We start from the raw sequence: 14,956 nt of genomic DNA, 5'->3' as shown, positions 1-14,956 counted from the left end.
GATCCCACATGCCGCGGAGCGGCTGGGCCCGTGAGCCATGGCCACTGAGCCTGTGCGTCCAGAGCCTGTGCTCTGCAACGGGAGAGGCCACAACAGTGAGAGGCCTGTGTACCCCAAAAAAAAAAAAAAAAAAAAAAAATTTCTGTTTGCATTTGAGCTGCATGGCTGCATCCATGAGCTGGTGGGCAGAACTGCTTGTCATCCTTTGCAAGGATTAACCTTGAATTATGAGAGTTTTGAATCATAAGACGGCTTCAAGAATGCTACACTCACATACAATGCAAGAAAGCTGTAATTCCTTTGTCTCCCTTTGGGTTCTAATTAGTATCAGGGTGCATAGCTAGTTCGTAAGATGACTATCAGACCCAAGCCTTTTAACATGTTCCGACTAGAACCTTTTCCAAAGGAAACAAACCCCAGATTTTCAAAATAAAGAAGGGCAAGACGAAGGCAGAATATTTTGGTGCAATTTTGTATGAAAACATGAATTGTAATATATTTTTTAGACTCAAGGTCATAGTTGTAAGTTACTGAAGTTTGGGTTCAATGTAACCTTAGAGTAAGAGAAAATCATGGAAATGCTTCGTTTTTTTTTTTTTATTTATTTATTTATTTATTTATTTATTTATTTATTTTTTTCTTGCGTTATGCGGGCCTCTCACTGTTGTGGCCTCTCCCATTTGCGGAGCACAGGCTCCGGACGCGCAGGCTCAGTGGCCATGGCTCACGGGCCCAGCCGCTCCGCGGCATGTGGGATCCTCCCGAAACGGGGCACGAACCCGCGTCTCCTGCATCGGCAGGCGGACTCTCAAGCACTGCGCCACCAGGGAAGCCCCGTTTTTTTTTTTTTTTGTTTGTTTGTTTTTTTTCGGTACTTGGGCCTCTCACTGCTGTGGCCTCTCCCGTTGCGGAGCACAAGCTCCGGACGCGCAGGCTTGGCAGCCAGGGCTCAACGAGCCCAGCCGCTCCGCGGCACGTGGGATCTTCCCGGACCTCGGCACGAACCCGCGTCCCCTGCATCGGCAGGCGGACGCTCAACCACTGCGCCACCAGGGAAGCCTGCTTTATAGTTTTTGAATTGGGAAGTTTCAATTTGGATCCACAATCCTTTGAGTTCCAAGACCCCAGCACACATATTTTCTCATAATGAGTACCTGCAATCTCGGATCCCTACGGTGCCATTTGTAATCTTGGCGTAACCATCTGGGCATTTCATTCCAAAGTTGAGTGAACAGGATCGGCACTCAGTCCTAATTGTAAGGAGAGACTTCTTATCACATCTTTTTGCCTGTGAAAACATAAAAAAAAAAATCAAGTCCCATTAGCAGAGCCTGGGTTGGCCAATCTTCTCCATTAGCTTCATGTAAATGAAACGACAGGGATGGCAATGAGGTTGATTGGTAATGACTGGTGGGTCTTTCCATCCTATCTGCAAGGAGTGTTGGAATTGACAAGCAATGTCTACCACGGCTGTGGGCAAGGGAAGGTGCTGCTTATACCACCCATTTGCCATAACTGATCTCAAGTCTGGAGTCTAGCAAAGTAGAGCAGTGTCACTATTTACACATATCCAAATGCGAAACCGGAAGTATACGGCACGGTACACTTTTCAAATGGGAAATTGTAAGCAGGTTTTTCAAGATCAATTGATCATAGATCAATAGGTCTCAGGAATATTCTTTCAGCATTGATTCCATAGGCATAGTCTAGTTTGGGTGCTAAATGCTGTGAAGCATACAGTTCCTGCTCCAAAGATGTTTGCAATCTTTTCATGATAATCCAGCTAGAACGTGGGTTCCGTAAGAGCAGAGATTTTTTCCTGTCTTGTTCTCTGCTGTACCTTAAGCACCTAGAGCAGTGTCTAGCACATAGTAGTGCTTAGTAAATATTTGACTTTTTAATAGATCTTTATTGGAGTTAATTGCTTCACAATACTGTGTTAGTTTCTGTTGTACAACAAAGTGAGTCAGCCATATGCATACATATGTCCCCATATCCCCTCCCTCTTGCATCTCCCTCCCACCCTCCCTATCCCACCCCTCTAGGTCATCACAAAGCACGGAGCTGATCTCCCTGTGCTATGCGGCTGCTTCCCACTAGCTAACTACTTTACATTCGGAAGTGTATATGTGTTGATGCTACTCTCACTTCGCCCCAGTTTCCCCCTCCCACCCCGTGTCCTCAAATCCATTCTCTATGTCTACAACTTTAATTCCTGCCCTGCAGCTAGGTTCATCAGGGCCCTTTTTTTTTTTTTAGATTCCATATATATGCATTAGCATGTCGTATTTGTTTTTCTCTTTCTTACTTACTTCACCCTGTATGACAGACTCTAGGTCCACCCACCTCATTACAAATAGCTCAATTTTGTTTTTTTATGGCTGAGTAATATTCCATTGTATATATGTGCCACAGCTTCTTGGTCCATTCATCTGTCAATGGACATCTGAATGAATGACTTGTGGGAAATCACAGACACACTAGAAATAATCACTTGGCAACAACAGGTGGCAGAGGATTCACTGTTAAAATGAATGACACGGTTACACTTTGGCCTCGTCTTCAGCATCCCTTGTGCGCGATCCTGTTGCTGATCCTTCATGGATATAATCCTCTTTCTCAAGTTTCCTTCATCTCCCCATCAAGCTTAAGGAGCAGCAGCTTTGTACGATGAAGAGACACTGAACTTGAGGCTCAGAAGACCTAAGTTTAGAATCAACCTTTGTATCTTGCTAAGCATACAGTCTTGAATGAATTCTTTACTTTTTGCCATCATCTGTAAAGGGGGGATATTAATAACCACCCTGCAGGTTATTGAGACCTGAGTGATATAACATGCGTAAATCACCTACTCCAGTATCTAGAATATCTTAGGCCATAAATGTTTGTTCCTGTGACATTTCTGTTCTTACCTGTGTTTGGTTTGTTGCCTCTCCTCATCGGAGTGTTCTTTCCCCTCCCCTTGGCTATCCACACCTCAATACCCTGTGTAACACCACGTCCACAAAACCACACTCATTTCTCTTCCTTTTCTCGACTTCTCCCTATGGCTGGACAGTGGAGCACATTCTGTTGTCTTTCTCTCCACTTAAAAGTACCCTTGCTGGAGAGGTCCACTTCTCCTATTTCTTTGTCATCCCACAGCTTATCCCCCGGGCCCAGCATTAGGTTACGGGTGGTGGGAAAACAACTACTTCTAAGTTCATTGAAATATGTAAAGGCTGCCTAAGAAGAAAGCTTACATTTACAGGGCAATATATGGTTATGCACACTTCCAAAGGCATCATCTTATTTGATCTTGACCACCCTAAAGACAAGTAGGGGAGGTATCATCATCCTCATTTTAGTGGGGAGAAAACTGAGGTGGGGTAGGTCCAGTGACTTGCCCAAGGTCACACTGTCAGTTAGTGGCCTTATGATTCCTTGATCAGTCATTTGCTCTTCCCCATACTGTATAGTGGTGTATAGAAAACAAAATCTGTTTTTACTGGCAGATTTCATTTGGTGATCATTATGAACCAAAACAACTAGAATGTTCTTTGTGAAATAATAAAAGCCACTCTTAGATATTGTTTGAATTGATTCCCTTTAACGGTTAGGGCATACCTACACTTCTTTTAAGCAGGATTTTCTTTACATTAGGGTTTCCCATTTGGATAAGTTTATGGGGTGACAGTACTTTTTCTTTTCTTAGTAAGCCAGAATACTCTCTCTTCAAGGAACCCCTTGATCTTCAAACTGTCCTTTTCAAATGGAAAGGCTCATTCTCTCTCTCATACAGTCCCGTCTAAAAAGTAAACTCAGCTTTAAAATCACTCAAGGCCTGACTTGTGTACTAAAGCAAGCACTCAACAATGATGATGATGGTGGTGATGTGGATGATAATTACTGCTGTCTGTGGAGCAATGATGGGGAGAAACTGAAGCTTAGAGGGACCAAGTAACACGCTCAGGGTTCAACAGCTAGTAAGCCATGGAGCAGTGACTGGTCCTCAAATAGCTGTTAAACAAAGAAAAGCCCCAGTTCAAACTTGCCCCTATCTAACCTCATAGCTGGAGCACTTAACCCTTATGCCATCTTCCAATGTTTCAGCGAAAGACCTTATCAGAGTATAGCCATCTGGAATAAAATTGGTGTTGATAAAAATGTCTGGCACAGGGCTTCCCTGGTGGCGCAGTGGTTGAGAGTCCGCCTGCCGATGCAGGGGACACGGGTTCGTGCCCCGGTCTGGGAAGATCCCATATGCCGCGGAGCAGCTAGGCCCGTGAGCCATGGCCGCTGAGCCTGCGCGTCCAGAGCCTGTGCTCCGCAACGGGAGAGGCCACAACAGTGAGAGGCCCGCGTACCACAAAAAAAAAAAAAAAAAAAAAAAAAATGTCTGGCACAAAACAGATTCACAGACATAGGGAACAGAATTGTGGTTGCCAAGAGGGTGGGGGGATAGGGTAGGGATGGATTGGGAGTTTGGGATTGGTAGATGCAAACTATTCTATAGAGAATGGATAAATCACAAGGTCCTACTGTATGGCACAGAGACCTATACTCAGTATCTTGTGATAAACCATAATGGAAAGGAATATGAAAAAAGAGTATATGCATATGTAAAAATAATTACCTGGCACAGATGCAGAATCATGGTTATGTGTTATTATTAATAGAGCAGAAATCCTATCTCGTGAAATACATTTTAAATAAATCACTCAGATTGCCTCTCACATACCTCCCCTTTATTTATTTTTATTTTTGGCTGCGCAGCATGCAGGATCTTAGTTCCCCACCCAGGGATTGAACCCATGCCCCTTGCTGTGGAAGCATGGAGTCCTAACCACTGGATTGCCAGGAAAGTCCCTCACATACCCTCCTTTAGCCTGGACTTGCTGCAGAACTGGTATTGAACCTGCTATAGGATGACAACTCACGTGAGCCTGCTGGGCAGGCAGGAGTGCTGGTGTCATTCACAAGGACTAGCCATTCGACTGCCCTGGGTACTTCTGCTCAACTCGTGGTAGGTAGATGGATGGATTCCTGGCACATTTGGTGACCCTGTGTTTCTCAATCAGTTATCTCCCAACCTGGAATTCCCCAGAGCTCCTCTCTACTCAGCTCTCTACAGCCATTGTTATTTTCTACATTCAGAATGATGCAATGGAAGGTATTCATTAAAACAAACCGACAAAAAGGATAGCAAAATCCGCAATGGATATTGGGATGTTAGCACTTAAATCAGAGATCCCAACAATGGCGTTTTAACACAGGAATAGAACTGGGTTAGCACCCCTTCAGACGGATCCCCATTAGAATCCTATTCTCCACAAGCTTTCTATTTTGTGAAGTCCAGATAGTACCATTTACCTATGACAACGTAGGAAAGCAAAAAAGTTTATGTACACGATCGTGAGCGTAAACACATTTTTAAAAGAACGCAAGTTTCATCTTACCTGCTCTGCAGTTTCAGGCAGGGAACAGAGATTTTGTGCCGCCAATCCAAGAAAAAGAAGTATTGAAATTTGTAGCATGGGGAGAAAATATTTGCTTCTTCACGCCGGGCACCTGTCAGGACTATTTAGCTACGTTAACTTAGTCCGATGAACGCCCAGTGAATTCTTTCTCATTTCAGTGTTTGCTTTTAAATCTCTTCCTCTCCTTTTCCTGGATTGAAACAGATGATCTGTGAGAACTGCCTCTAGACAGGAAAAATGGCCAATCTAGGGGTCGTGGTGAAATCAGCCACTCTCAACTGTATACACGTCTGGCTCAATGACAGGATATCCTCAAGGCGCTGAGGCAGAGACATGGTCCGGAATTTTTGTGCCTTATGAAACTCCCAAGAAAAAGCTCCTGCCTCCTACTACCCTGCCCATCCGCCTCTGGTCCTGACTACTTCTGGCCCCAGGCCCTGCCAACATTTATGCAGCCACACCATGGAAAACTGCAGGCCTCTCCCCCTGAATGCAAAGGTCTGAGCTTGCCATCAGGCAGTTTAAGCAGGGATGCCCATAAGTGGGCACAGTTCCAGGCATGGAGGGGATGTTGCAGAAGGCCGGGTCCTTGACTTGGACGAGGATGGTGGCAAACTCTACCACAAAGAAATGTCTCTTTGCAGATGCCATTGGTTGGGTTTTTGACCTATCCTCTCCCCTATTCCAGGTCACTTCAGTAGCAAATAACTGAGTCTATAGGCCTCATCTTACCCTTCGAGGCCCGGATCTAATGGCATCTCTTCCAGGAAAGCTTCCTGTCCTGCTCCTCCAGTATCATCTTGGAGACCTTCCCAGCATTTTGTGCATCATTCTACGAAAGCCCAGTCATATCCATCATAATTCTCTGGTCTATATCTCTGTCTTCTGTGGCCAGTTGTGAATTCCTTGCAGAGAGGGGCTAGCCTTCATCTTCTGTGTCCCCAGCAGCTTAGAGCAGAGACCTGCATTTGAAAGTAAGAAAAATAACAATAGCCAACATTTGTTGAAAACTTACTATGTGCTTCTCACTATGTTAGACTTCTCCATGGATTAACCTATTTAATCCTCATAATTCTTGGTGAAATAGGATTGTTCTCCCCATTTTATAGATGTGGCAACTGAGGCAGAGAGGTTAGGCAACAACTTTTCCAAGGTCACACAGCTAGTAGGTGAGGATCCAGTTTTCAAACTGGGTGACTCTAAATCCAGTACTGTTAACCACTACCCTCTACTGCTTAAAACAATAGCTAATGAATAAATAGCAGGTGGTGCTCCAGTCTCATTGACATGATAGAAAACTGTCAGGCCAAGTAACACAAAGGATAACGTCTGTGCTAATCAACAAGACAGGCTTATGAGGGTACATCTCATGACACTGAGTTGATTGGGAGACTGGCAGTTAGAGACTAGTTTTGGTTAAATAATCCTTACTCTGCAAAATCTTTCTCTCTGGATTTTTGAAATAACATTACATTATATTGATCAATAATCCAAGAAAATTCTGGTACAGATAAGCGCTTCACAGGCTAACCCAGAGGTCTGAATGAGAAGATGCCAGATGAGGAAGTCCTTACAATCCCTTGGTTCAGTGGATTTCAACCTCATTTAGAATTTTGGAGAAGCTTAAATTTTTTTTTTTCCAATGTCTACCCTACGCCAGAACAATCAAATCGGTATGTCTCGGGGTGGGGCACAGAAATCGTATTTTTCAAAGCTTCCTAGGTGATTCCACTTGCATGGATGACTGCTGCTTAAGGAAAACATTTTATTGTGTGAAGTCAATGAGATTGAGGTTAATCTGTTATAGCAGCTGTGTTACCTTAACTAATACGTGAAGGAAAGAAATTGGAAGCTTTTTTCTGATCGTTTTCTCTCTGAAGAACATGGATAAGTGTCTGGGTCTTGGAATGGGTTAGATTCCTGGAGGGGGGAGAATGAACCATACTCGCATTTCCTAAATAGCTGTGGAAGATGCTGCAGGGGGTGCTGGGGAAGAATTCTATCAGATAATTTGGAAAACCCTGCCTCTGCTGTCCCTTTCTTAGGGATTGACCATGCTCATTAGCTCATTAAAGGTTCTGAGACATCCCTCAGTAAAACATAAGGTAACAAAACCAAACAAAAACAGTTCAACTTTGCTTAAGGCAGTATTTTCCAGAACTTTTAGACCAAGAGATGTTTTCTCTTTGCAAAGTAACTTTAGCACCTCCAGATCTATGTTCTATTGCTCTTTTGCCTAGGGAAACAATATGCTAGATTTTAGCAGGTTGAACGTTCCATTTTTAAATTACAAGGATGTAGAAGTTAGCTTGCCAGTGGCCACGGGGATTCCGCAGTTCAGGACCTGTTCATAGACTTTATTAGTTGCATTAGAAACAGTTCTAAATACATGGATTTGTTTAGGAATTGAATAGTTTTATTTCTGTGAGTCTCATTCGATTGCTATGAACAGAGGCTCTTCAGGTTATTTCAAATCCCTACCACTGCCTCCCTGCAATGAACAAGTGCTTAAAATGGTGCCTAGCACATAGTGGGTGCTCAACCATTCTCAATATTATTATTAGAATATGCTAATGTCATAGACAACAGCTATAAAAATCTACACCCTTAGCCCAGTGTAGCTGTGAGGTAGCTCTGGATTTCCTCTGTCCCGGGTTGACGCAGTCCTGCTGATCTGCGTGTCCCTCATGGGGCGGGATGTCATTTTCTCTACTGTGGTCCATACTCCTTTTTGCTGGTTGTTATAGTTTGTCTCTTAACCATTCAAAGTTGTTTTCAGACAAGGATTTTTTTTTTTTCCCAAATGTGTTGGGTTTATTTTACTCTGATGCAAAACCAAAGATTCCACTATCGCACAGAGACCAATATATTACAAGGTCATGAAAAAGTGGTGCAGGATGTGTGGACAACTGGAGGGTCAGGTCATCTCCTTTGTAACATGACACTACACCATCGCTGAGCAACACGTTGAAAATAACACTGCGGGACTGAACTGAAATGTGGCACGAGCATGACAACTTTTGGGCATGCCTTCAAGCACCTCCCTTAGGATGGACTCGATAGCTGGGCTTCAGTGTGGGGAGGATTACAGTTCTTTGGAAGAATAAAAAGTTCACAGTTTTGAAATTTCACAGAAGAATTTTAAGGCCAAAACATAGTGGGTTCATTTCTCTCCACCTCCAGGGACAAAGCTGATGCTTTATTCAAAACCACATTAAGCTTCTAGTTCAAATCCCAGCCCAACCTTGTGTCCTCCTGCACTGAAGTTCTTTCCATGGATGAGAGCTGACAGGGTCAGTTTCACTCCTGGTCGAAGGGCCTGAGTATAACCCAGTCCAATCAGGCTGGCATTATTTACTTTAGCAGATAGAGAAGTTCTACAATCCAGCTTGTACTTAGCAGCGATGCCGCAACATGTGTTGTTCCTGCCTGCCATCCACGCGAGGTTTATTGATGTTGCAATCTTCTTGTTCACCTTCTGGTAGATCCACCCTCCAAATTCAATGCCATCGTTCACGTGAGTATGCAGCTGGTAGTCTGCGGACTTGTAACCCTGGGTGAAATTATTCTGTGACAGTTTCGATTTGGCTGTGTCTAAACTCATCTGATAGCCAGCAAGCCAACCTTCAAGGGCCAACGCAGCCCAGCCATAGATGATTTGTCCAGAAAAATCTATATCAACATTATTGCCAAGACTGAAACAATCCTGATTATAGGAGGCCTTCAATTTCCCACTCTTCTTTCCTGTGTTCAGGACAAATATGGTATCAAGAGTCAGTTTCAACCCTTGAGTTGAACTTATGCGTTGAGTTGAATGAACTTGAGTTGAGTTTCAACTTATCCTCCAAAGAGATTTCTGTCCCAAGAGTACTGTCTGTGTTCTACTTTTGGGTGAAGGTCAGTCCATAGTTACAAATCTTGTATTTGGTTTCTAGGTTGCCTAATGCTTTCCCTGTAACAGTGTAAGCATGACCAGAAGTAGAAAATTCCACTCCACTACATAATTTGGTTCTCAGATCTATTTTGACCATGCTAAACCCATATCCTTTGCTGAAGACATCCTTGGCAGACTTTCCTAGGTCACAGTAAGACGGTGTGTTACACATATCTCTGACGGGATGGCCCGTCCGCTCCGCCAGGGCACCGCTGAAGCCAGACAAGGATTTTAAATCAACAATACTACACAGGCAGTTTGTTCTCTCCAATATCCCCTATTATGCTGCTGGCAGTTACGTAAGACCTGGGAATGGCTTTCCCCTGCCCAGGGCTGCCCTCCTGCTCTCTCATTGCTTCCTCCTTATGTCCCCCTCGACTAGTACTCATCTCCTTTGCCCCCGCGATCTGTCCTCAGCGGGGACAACATGAGAGATGATAGTTTCCTCTTGGGTGAGAGGATTAATTTCCTGATTGGAATGTGGAGACTTTTCCCATATTGGAAAAGGCAAAAGAGGGGCTGGGACACTTCCTGGGTAATACTGTTGTGCATCCCCTATGGCTATAGCATTCTGAGTTGTCAGTGGTCCTTTTTCTACATCATGCCAGTTACCGAGACTTTAGTCCTTGGTCACTTCGACTAATAAAGCATTTCACGTGTGCCCTAACCAGCGTTCCAAGGAGGGAGAATCACCATCCTCGCCATCACCAACATTAGCGTCCTCATCATCACCATCACAAACACACACATACCTTTCACACATGCCAGACATTCTAAACTTTTAACTCAATCTTCACCGCAAGCCTAGGACAGAGGTATCAGTATCATATACTATCCCCATTTTGCATATGAGACAGAGGCAGACAGAGGTTTACTCACTTGTCCAAGGTCACAAGGCTAGTAAGTGGTGGAGCGGGGACTTGAACCCAGGCAGTGTGAAGCGACTGGTTGATGCTGAAGCATCATCTACAGGACCTGCTTTGGATCTTGAACAAGATATTTCTGGACCTTGTGAGACGGCCAACGGGTCAAACCTTATGCTTCTGAAGTAGAATAAACCTGTTTACTGGGGAATCAATTGTATCTTTTGCTTTGCAGGGGAATAAAAGAGGCCAGAAATTGATATCTAAGGTGAGTTTTCCGGTCAAGATTTTTCATTCTCCCTGCAATTTTTGCTAGACTAAGGAAGAAAGAGAGCTCGGAACAGCAGCTACCTGTTGGTATCTCTTGAGCAATCTAGAAAATTGAAAAAGTTGCTTCACGTAGGTTCAACAAATCCAAGAACTCCTAGAATTTTTCCAAATGAAGATGGCGCCTTGGGAAGTAAAATCTTAGAAAAGGGAAAACAATACTATATCCCTGAAAACTTTCAGCATGAGAAATCGTTACCGAACCAGGTTCGTCTTGCGCGCTGCACAGCAAGCCAAAAACGCTAACGCTGAGATTTGCAGCAAAGAGAGAGGGCTTACTCGCAAGGCAACCAAACGAGGAAACTGGAGAACAGACTTCAAATCCACCTCCGCGAAGGCAAGCGGCTCCGGGGTTATCTACGGGCCAACTAATAAAGAAGCAGGACTGTCTGAGGCGTGGGGGGCGTGGGGAAAGTGATTGGAAAAGGGGTGGTAATTGACATTCTGCGCAGGTGTAACTAGGCTACAGGCCTCCGCAAGTTCGAAAGGTCACTGGGCGGACACTCGCGCATGCCCAGTTGGAGGGTCGGTGGTCCTAACAGGTCTTTACCAGCTCAGCTCGAACTAGACGCCGCTGACTTCAAGCTCCTGAAGACGACTCAGGCAAACATCGTATCGTTTATGCTATATGCAGCTTGGAGGACATGTGAGTCTTTTGCAGCAACAATTAAAACGACCTTGATTAGTGAAGGCAGATAACAGGTGAAACGGATTTAACTAATGATTACCCACGGTTTCAAAATCAGAACTCTCTGGAAATGTGGTCCTTGATAAAATTAAATTCAGGCCAAGGTGGAACAAACAGAACTAACAAAACAGACTTTCAGAATCTCAATTCATAATTTCAAGTAGCATCAAAGGTAGCCTCCCAGGAGAAGAGATGTGTTTTTCTGCCCCGGCGTGTGGATTTTATGCTGAGTAGGCATTTTCAGTGGAATCCAGTTTTTATTGTAGGACTCGCTTGCTGTTGATTCTCCTGGATATTCCTTCTGTGTACTAATTGGGTAGAATTCTTGGCACCTGAAACATCTTGGCCAGAGCACAAGATAGTTTCTTTTCTCCTTCATATCTGGTGTCAACATTGAAACAATTGGATAGCTGTTTACATTCCAGATATAGAAATTCCTAAAGCCACACTCTTCTGTTTTTTTTTTTTTTAAAGCTCTTTCTTGAACCCATCTGCTGAGCAATGTTGGATTCTTTTTTTTCTTTGCTCTTCTCCTGTCTCTGCTTTGGGTAAAAATAGCTTCCACTTTTCTAAATCAAAGGACTTAACAAGCTAAACTGAGAGCCTGTAGTTTAATATCATGGTTTGAAATAACCTCTTTAAAAAGTCTTCAAGTAAAAGTCTAAGTAATATTTTATTTGGCTTGATTTATATCGGTAGTTGTCCCGAATACTCCCTAATACCTTTGATTGTATAGACCTATGTCGTGTTAACAGGGTGATTTTTTTTTTTTTTTTTTTTTTGGTTGCCATCACACTGTAAGTTTCACTCATTCTTTCATTCATTCAACAGACGTTTATGGAACGCCAAACGCTATACTGGGCTCTGAGGACACAGAAGTGGGTAAATAACATTGCCTCGTGCATTATAACTTCCACCATACTTTTGCACATATTATCTTAAATTTTATTACACCCTTGGGAAATAGACTGAGTAAAAGGTGATATCTTGATTTGGTAGATATGCAAATGGAGGCCTAAAGGAATTGAGTGATTTATTCAGTGTCAGTAAGTTAGCATGAGCTAGTAACAGATGCCAGGTAATCTTACTCTAATCGTTTGCTTTGCCTGTTATGATAGACCACCATTCTGATAGCTGATGCGTAAGCTGATGAATGGATTATCTGTGGTTCATCTAATTCAGTCATTAAAATGCTAAACTGAATTTAGTCCTGTCTATTTGTTGTCACATGAGACAAGGTCATGACCACCAGAAGTCCTGAAGAGCAAATATAAAGGAATACGGTTGTGATTCATACAACTACAGGCATACTTGGGCCAGAACTGAAGTGTCACCGATTCCAGATGGTCCATTCTATGATCTACTGGTCTTGTTGTCCATGGCATAGCATGACATGGGCAAATTGGATGGATTGAGGCTTCCTATTCTATGTAAAAGGACTTAGCCATGCTCCAGGACCAGGTACCACACCAGTTCTACAGAGCACGTGGTGGAGCACACACCTGCCAGGCATGCCTCTCCCTTCATGACTTGTCTAGTCCAGGAAAAATCTTCCCCTAAAGAGCCACTTGATTAACTCCTTCATTTCCTTCAAGCCTTTGTTCAAATCCACCCTCTCCATGAGACCTATGCAGACTACTGTACGGAAAGCTCCCACCCCGCTACTCCTGCTTCTTTTTATCCTTATCTTTTTATTTAAAAAAATTTTTTTTGCGGTACGCGGGCCTCTCACTGCTGTGGCCTCTCCCGTTGCGGAGCACAGGCTCCGGACGCGCAGGCTCGGCGGCCATGGCTCACGGGCCCAGCCGCTCCGCGGCATGTGGGATCCTCCCGGACCGGGGCACGAACTCGTGTCCCCTGCATCGGCAGGTGGACTCTCAACCACTGCGCCACCAGGGAAGCCCTTATCCTTATCTTTTTCTATCTCCCTGGCATGTGTCACTTTCTAAGTCACCATACAGTCCACAAGTTTATTATGTTTATTGTTTGCTGCCTCTCTCCCTAATTAGAATACATGCTCATTTAGGGCAGGGATTTTTGTCTGTTTACTTAACTGATCTCAAATATCTGGAAGAGTGCTTGATATACAGCAGGTGCTCAATACAGATGATTGATAGAATAACTCACAGAAGTGAAAATTTCTCAGCTATATAGATAAACAGGTTGGATAATTCAAGTAAAATACCACCATCACCCCCCCCCCAAACATTATTGAAACATACTCTTCTTTTTCCTTTAAATTCCCTGAGCCCAAAATCAGTTCTTTCTGTTCTTGATGCCTCTCAGCTCTGCCACAGCAATCTCCTCTAAATGACTCATTCTAAAATGTCCTTGTTCCTTGGTGAGTTTTTTCCACATCTTTTTCTTTTGGATTATTATTTTGATACCTGGGAAATCAAATTCTTGTAACTTGTGTTAAATATTTTTCTATTTCTTACAAAATGGTTTTAATCCACAAGTCCCAGACTCTTTCCATCTGTGATGAATATTGGTTTAGAAGAGAGAGTTGGTTCAATACATACAAGGGTCTGGCTCCAGTTGTGCCCCAAACCACTGACCCTGACCTCGAGCAAGCCCTTCAACCTCTATGATAAAATAAGGGGGTTGAGTGACATGATATCCACTCTGCTTCTCCACATTTACAGGATATTATAAACCATTTCTTTTCACATTTCTCACCCTAAGATTTCTCTCCCTCCAAATTTCGTTAAGCCTTGAACACCTTTGGTGGTTGGCTTGAAATTTGGGTGCATCCTAGAGGACTATAGGTAAATTATTTTCTCCCCCAAGTAATCTGAATTGGCTTAAATCCCTCAAAATGACTTTCCCAAAGGAAACAAACATTCTAAGATTTTGAGGAGAGTGTAGTGGGGCTATACTTAAGCTAGGATTTATTGTCATGGTGGTGTTTTGCCTAACCTGTTTCATCAGCCTGCAGAGGCTGAACCATATGAAATATCACTCTTTTAAGTCACAAATGGACTAAACTTCACATGGTGCACCCCACATGTACCTGTGTAGCACTGTTCATGATTGGGAAATAGTTTAAACTTTTAATCTTCATGGAGAGGCATTCTCTTAGTCCACTGCCATTTTTCAGGGGCTGAATTTATAGGAAGGTTATTACTGAGAGTATAAGATACCAGGGCTTGGGCTTCCCTGGTGGCGCAGTGGTTGAGAATCTGCCTGCTAATGCAGGGCACATGGGTTCGAGCCCTGGGCTGGGAAGATCCCACGTGCCGCGGAGCAGCTAGGCCCGTGAGCCACAACTACTGAGCCTGCGTGTCTGGAGCCTGTGCTCCGCAACAAGAGAGGCCGCAATAGTGAGAGGCCCGCCCACCGCGATGAAGGGTGGCCCCTGCTTGCCACAACTAGAGAAAGCCCTTGCACAGAAACGAAGACCCAACACAGCCCTAAATAAATTAATTAATTAAAAAAAAAAGATACCAGGGCTCAAGAGACTATTAGTTTGGGTTGAAGTGCTATGTCTCCAGGTAGCAGTACATTGGGGTCATGGCATCGCTTCTCCTTTACGCTTCCCAACCGACGGAAAGTGCTGAATGCACAGATGGATAAATAAATGTCCATGCCTTCACCTGGCCCTGAACACCCCTCCTGGTTCCTCTGCATCGTGCTTTGAGAGAGTAAATAAATGCGCCTGGTTGTTACTAGGAACTGACAGGGC

The 14,956-nt window shown here is 43.8% G+C and overlaps 2 protein-coding genes across 2 annotated transcripts in view; both read right to left on the bottom strand.

Moving 5' to 3' along the window:
- Window positions 1-5,516, bottom strand: part of STAB2 (stabilin 2) — a 159,833-nt gene extending 154,317 nt beyond the window's left edge. The window contains exons 1-2 of the mRNA XM_007454272.1: window positions 5,439-5,516; window positions 1,155-1,288 (exon numbers count right to left, since the gene is read on the bottom strand). Coding sequence (XP_007454334.1) covers window positions 1,155-1,288; window positions 5,439-5,516 — 212 coding nt within the window. The remainder of the gene's footprint in view (window positions 1-1,154; window positions 1,289-5,438) is intronic.
- A 3,157-nt stretch (window positions 5,517-8,673) lies between these two features.
- Window positions 8,674-9,565, bottom strand: LOC103080298 (voltage-dependent anion-selective channel protein 3-like). Its single transcript, XM_082930992.1, is given in 2 exon segments — window positions 8,674-9,256; window positions 9,297-9,565. Coding segments are annotated over 2 exon segments (852 nt in total).
- Between the last annotated feature and the right edge of the window lie 5,391 nt (window positions 9,566-14,956).

This window comes from Lipotes vexillifer, unplaced genomic scaffold (assembly GCF_000442215.2).
Source record: "Lipotes vexillifer unplaced genomic scaffold, Lipotes_vexillifer_v1.1 scaffold492, whole genome shotgun sequence".
NCBI classification, from domain to species: Eukaryota; Metazoa; Chordata; class Mammalia; order Artiodactyla; family Lipotidae; genus Lipotes; species Lipotes vexillifer.
This window is presented reverse-complemented; position numbering and strand designations above follow the sequence as displayed.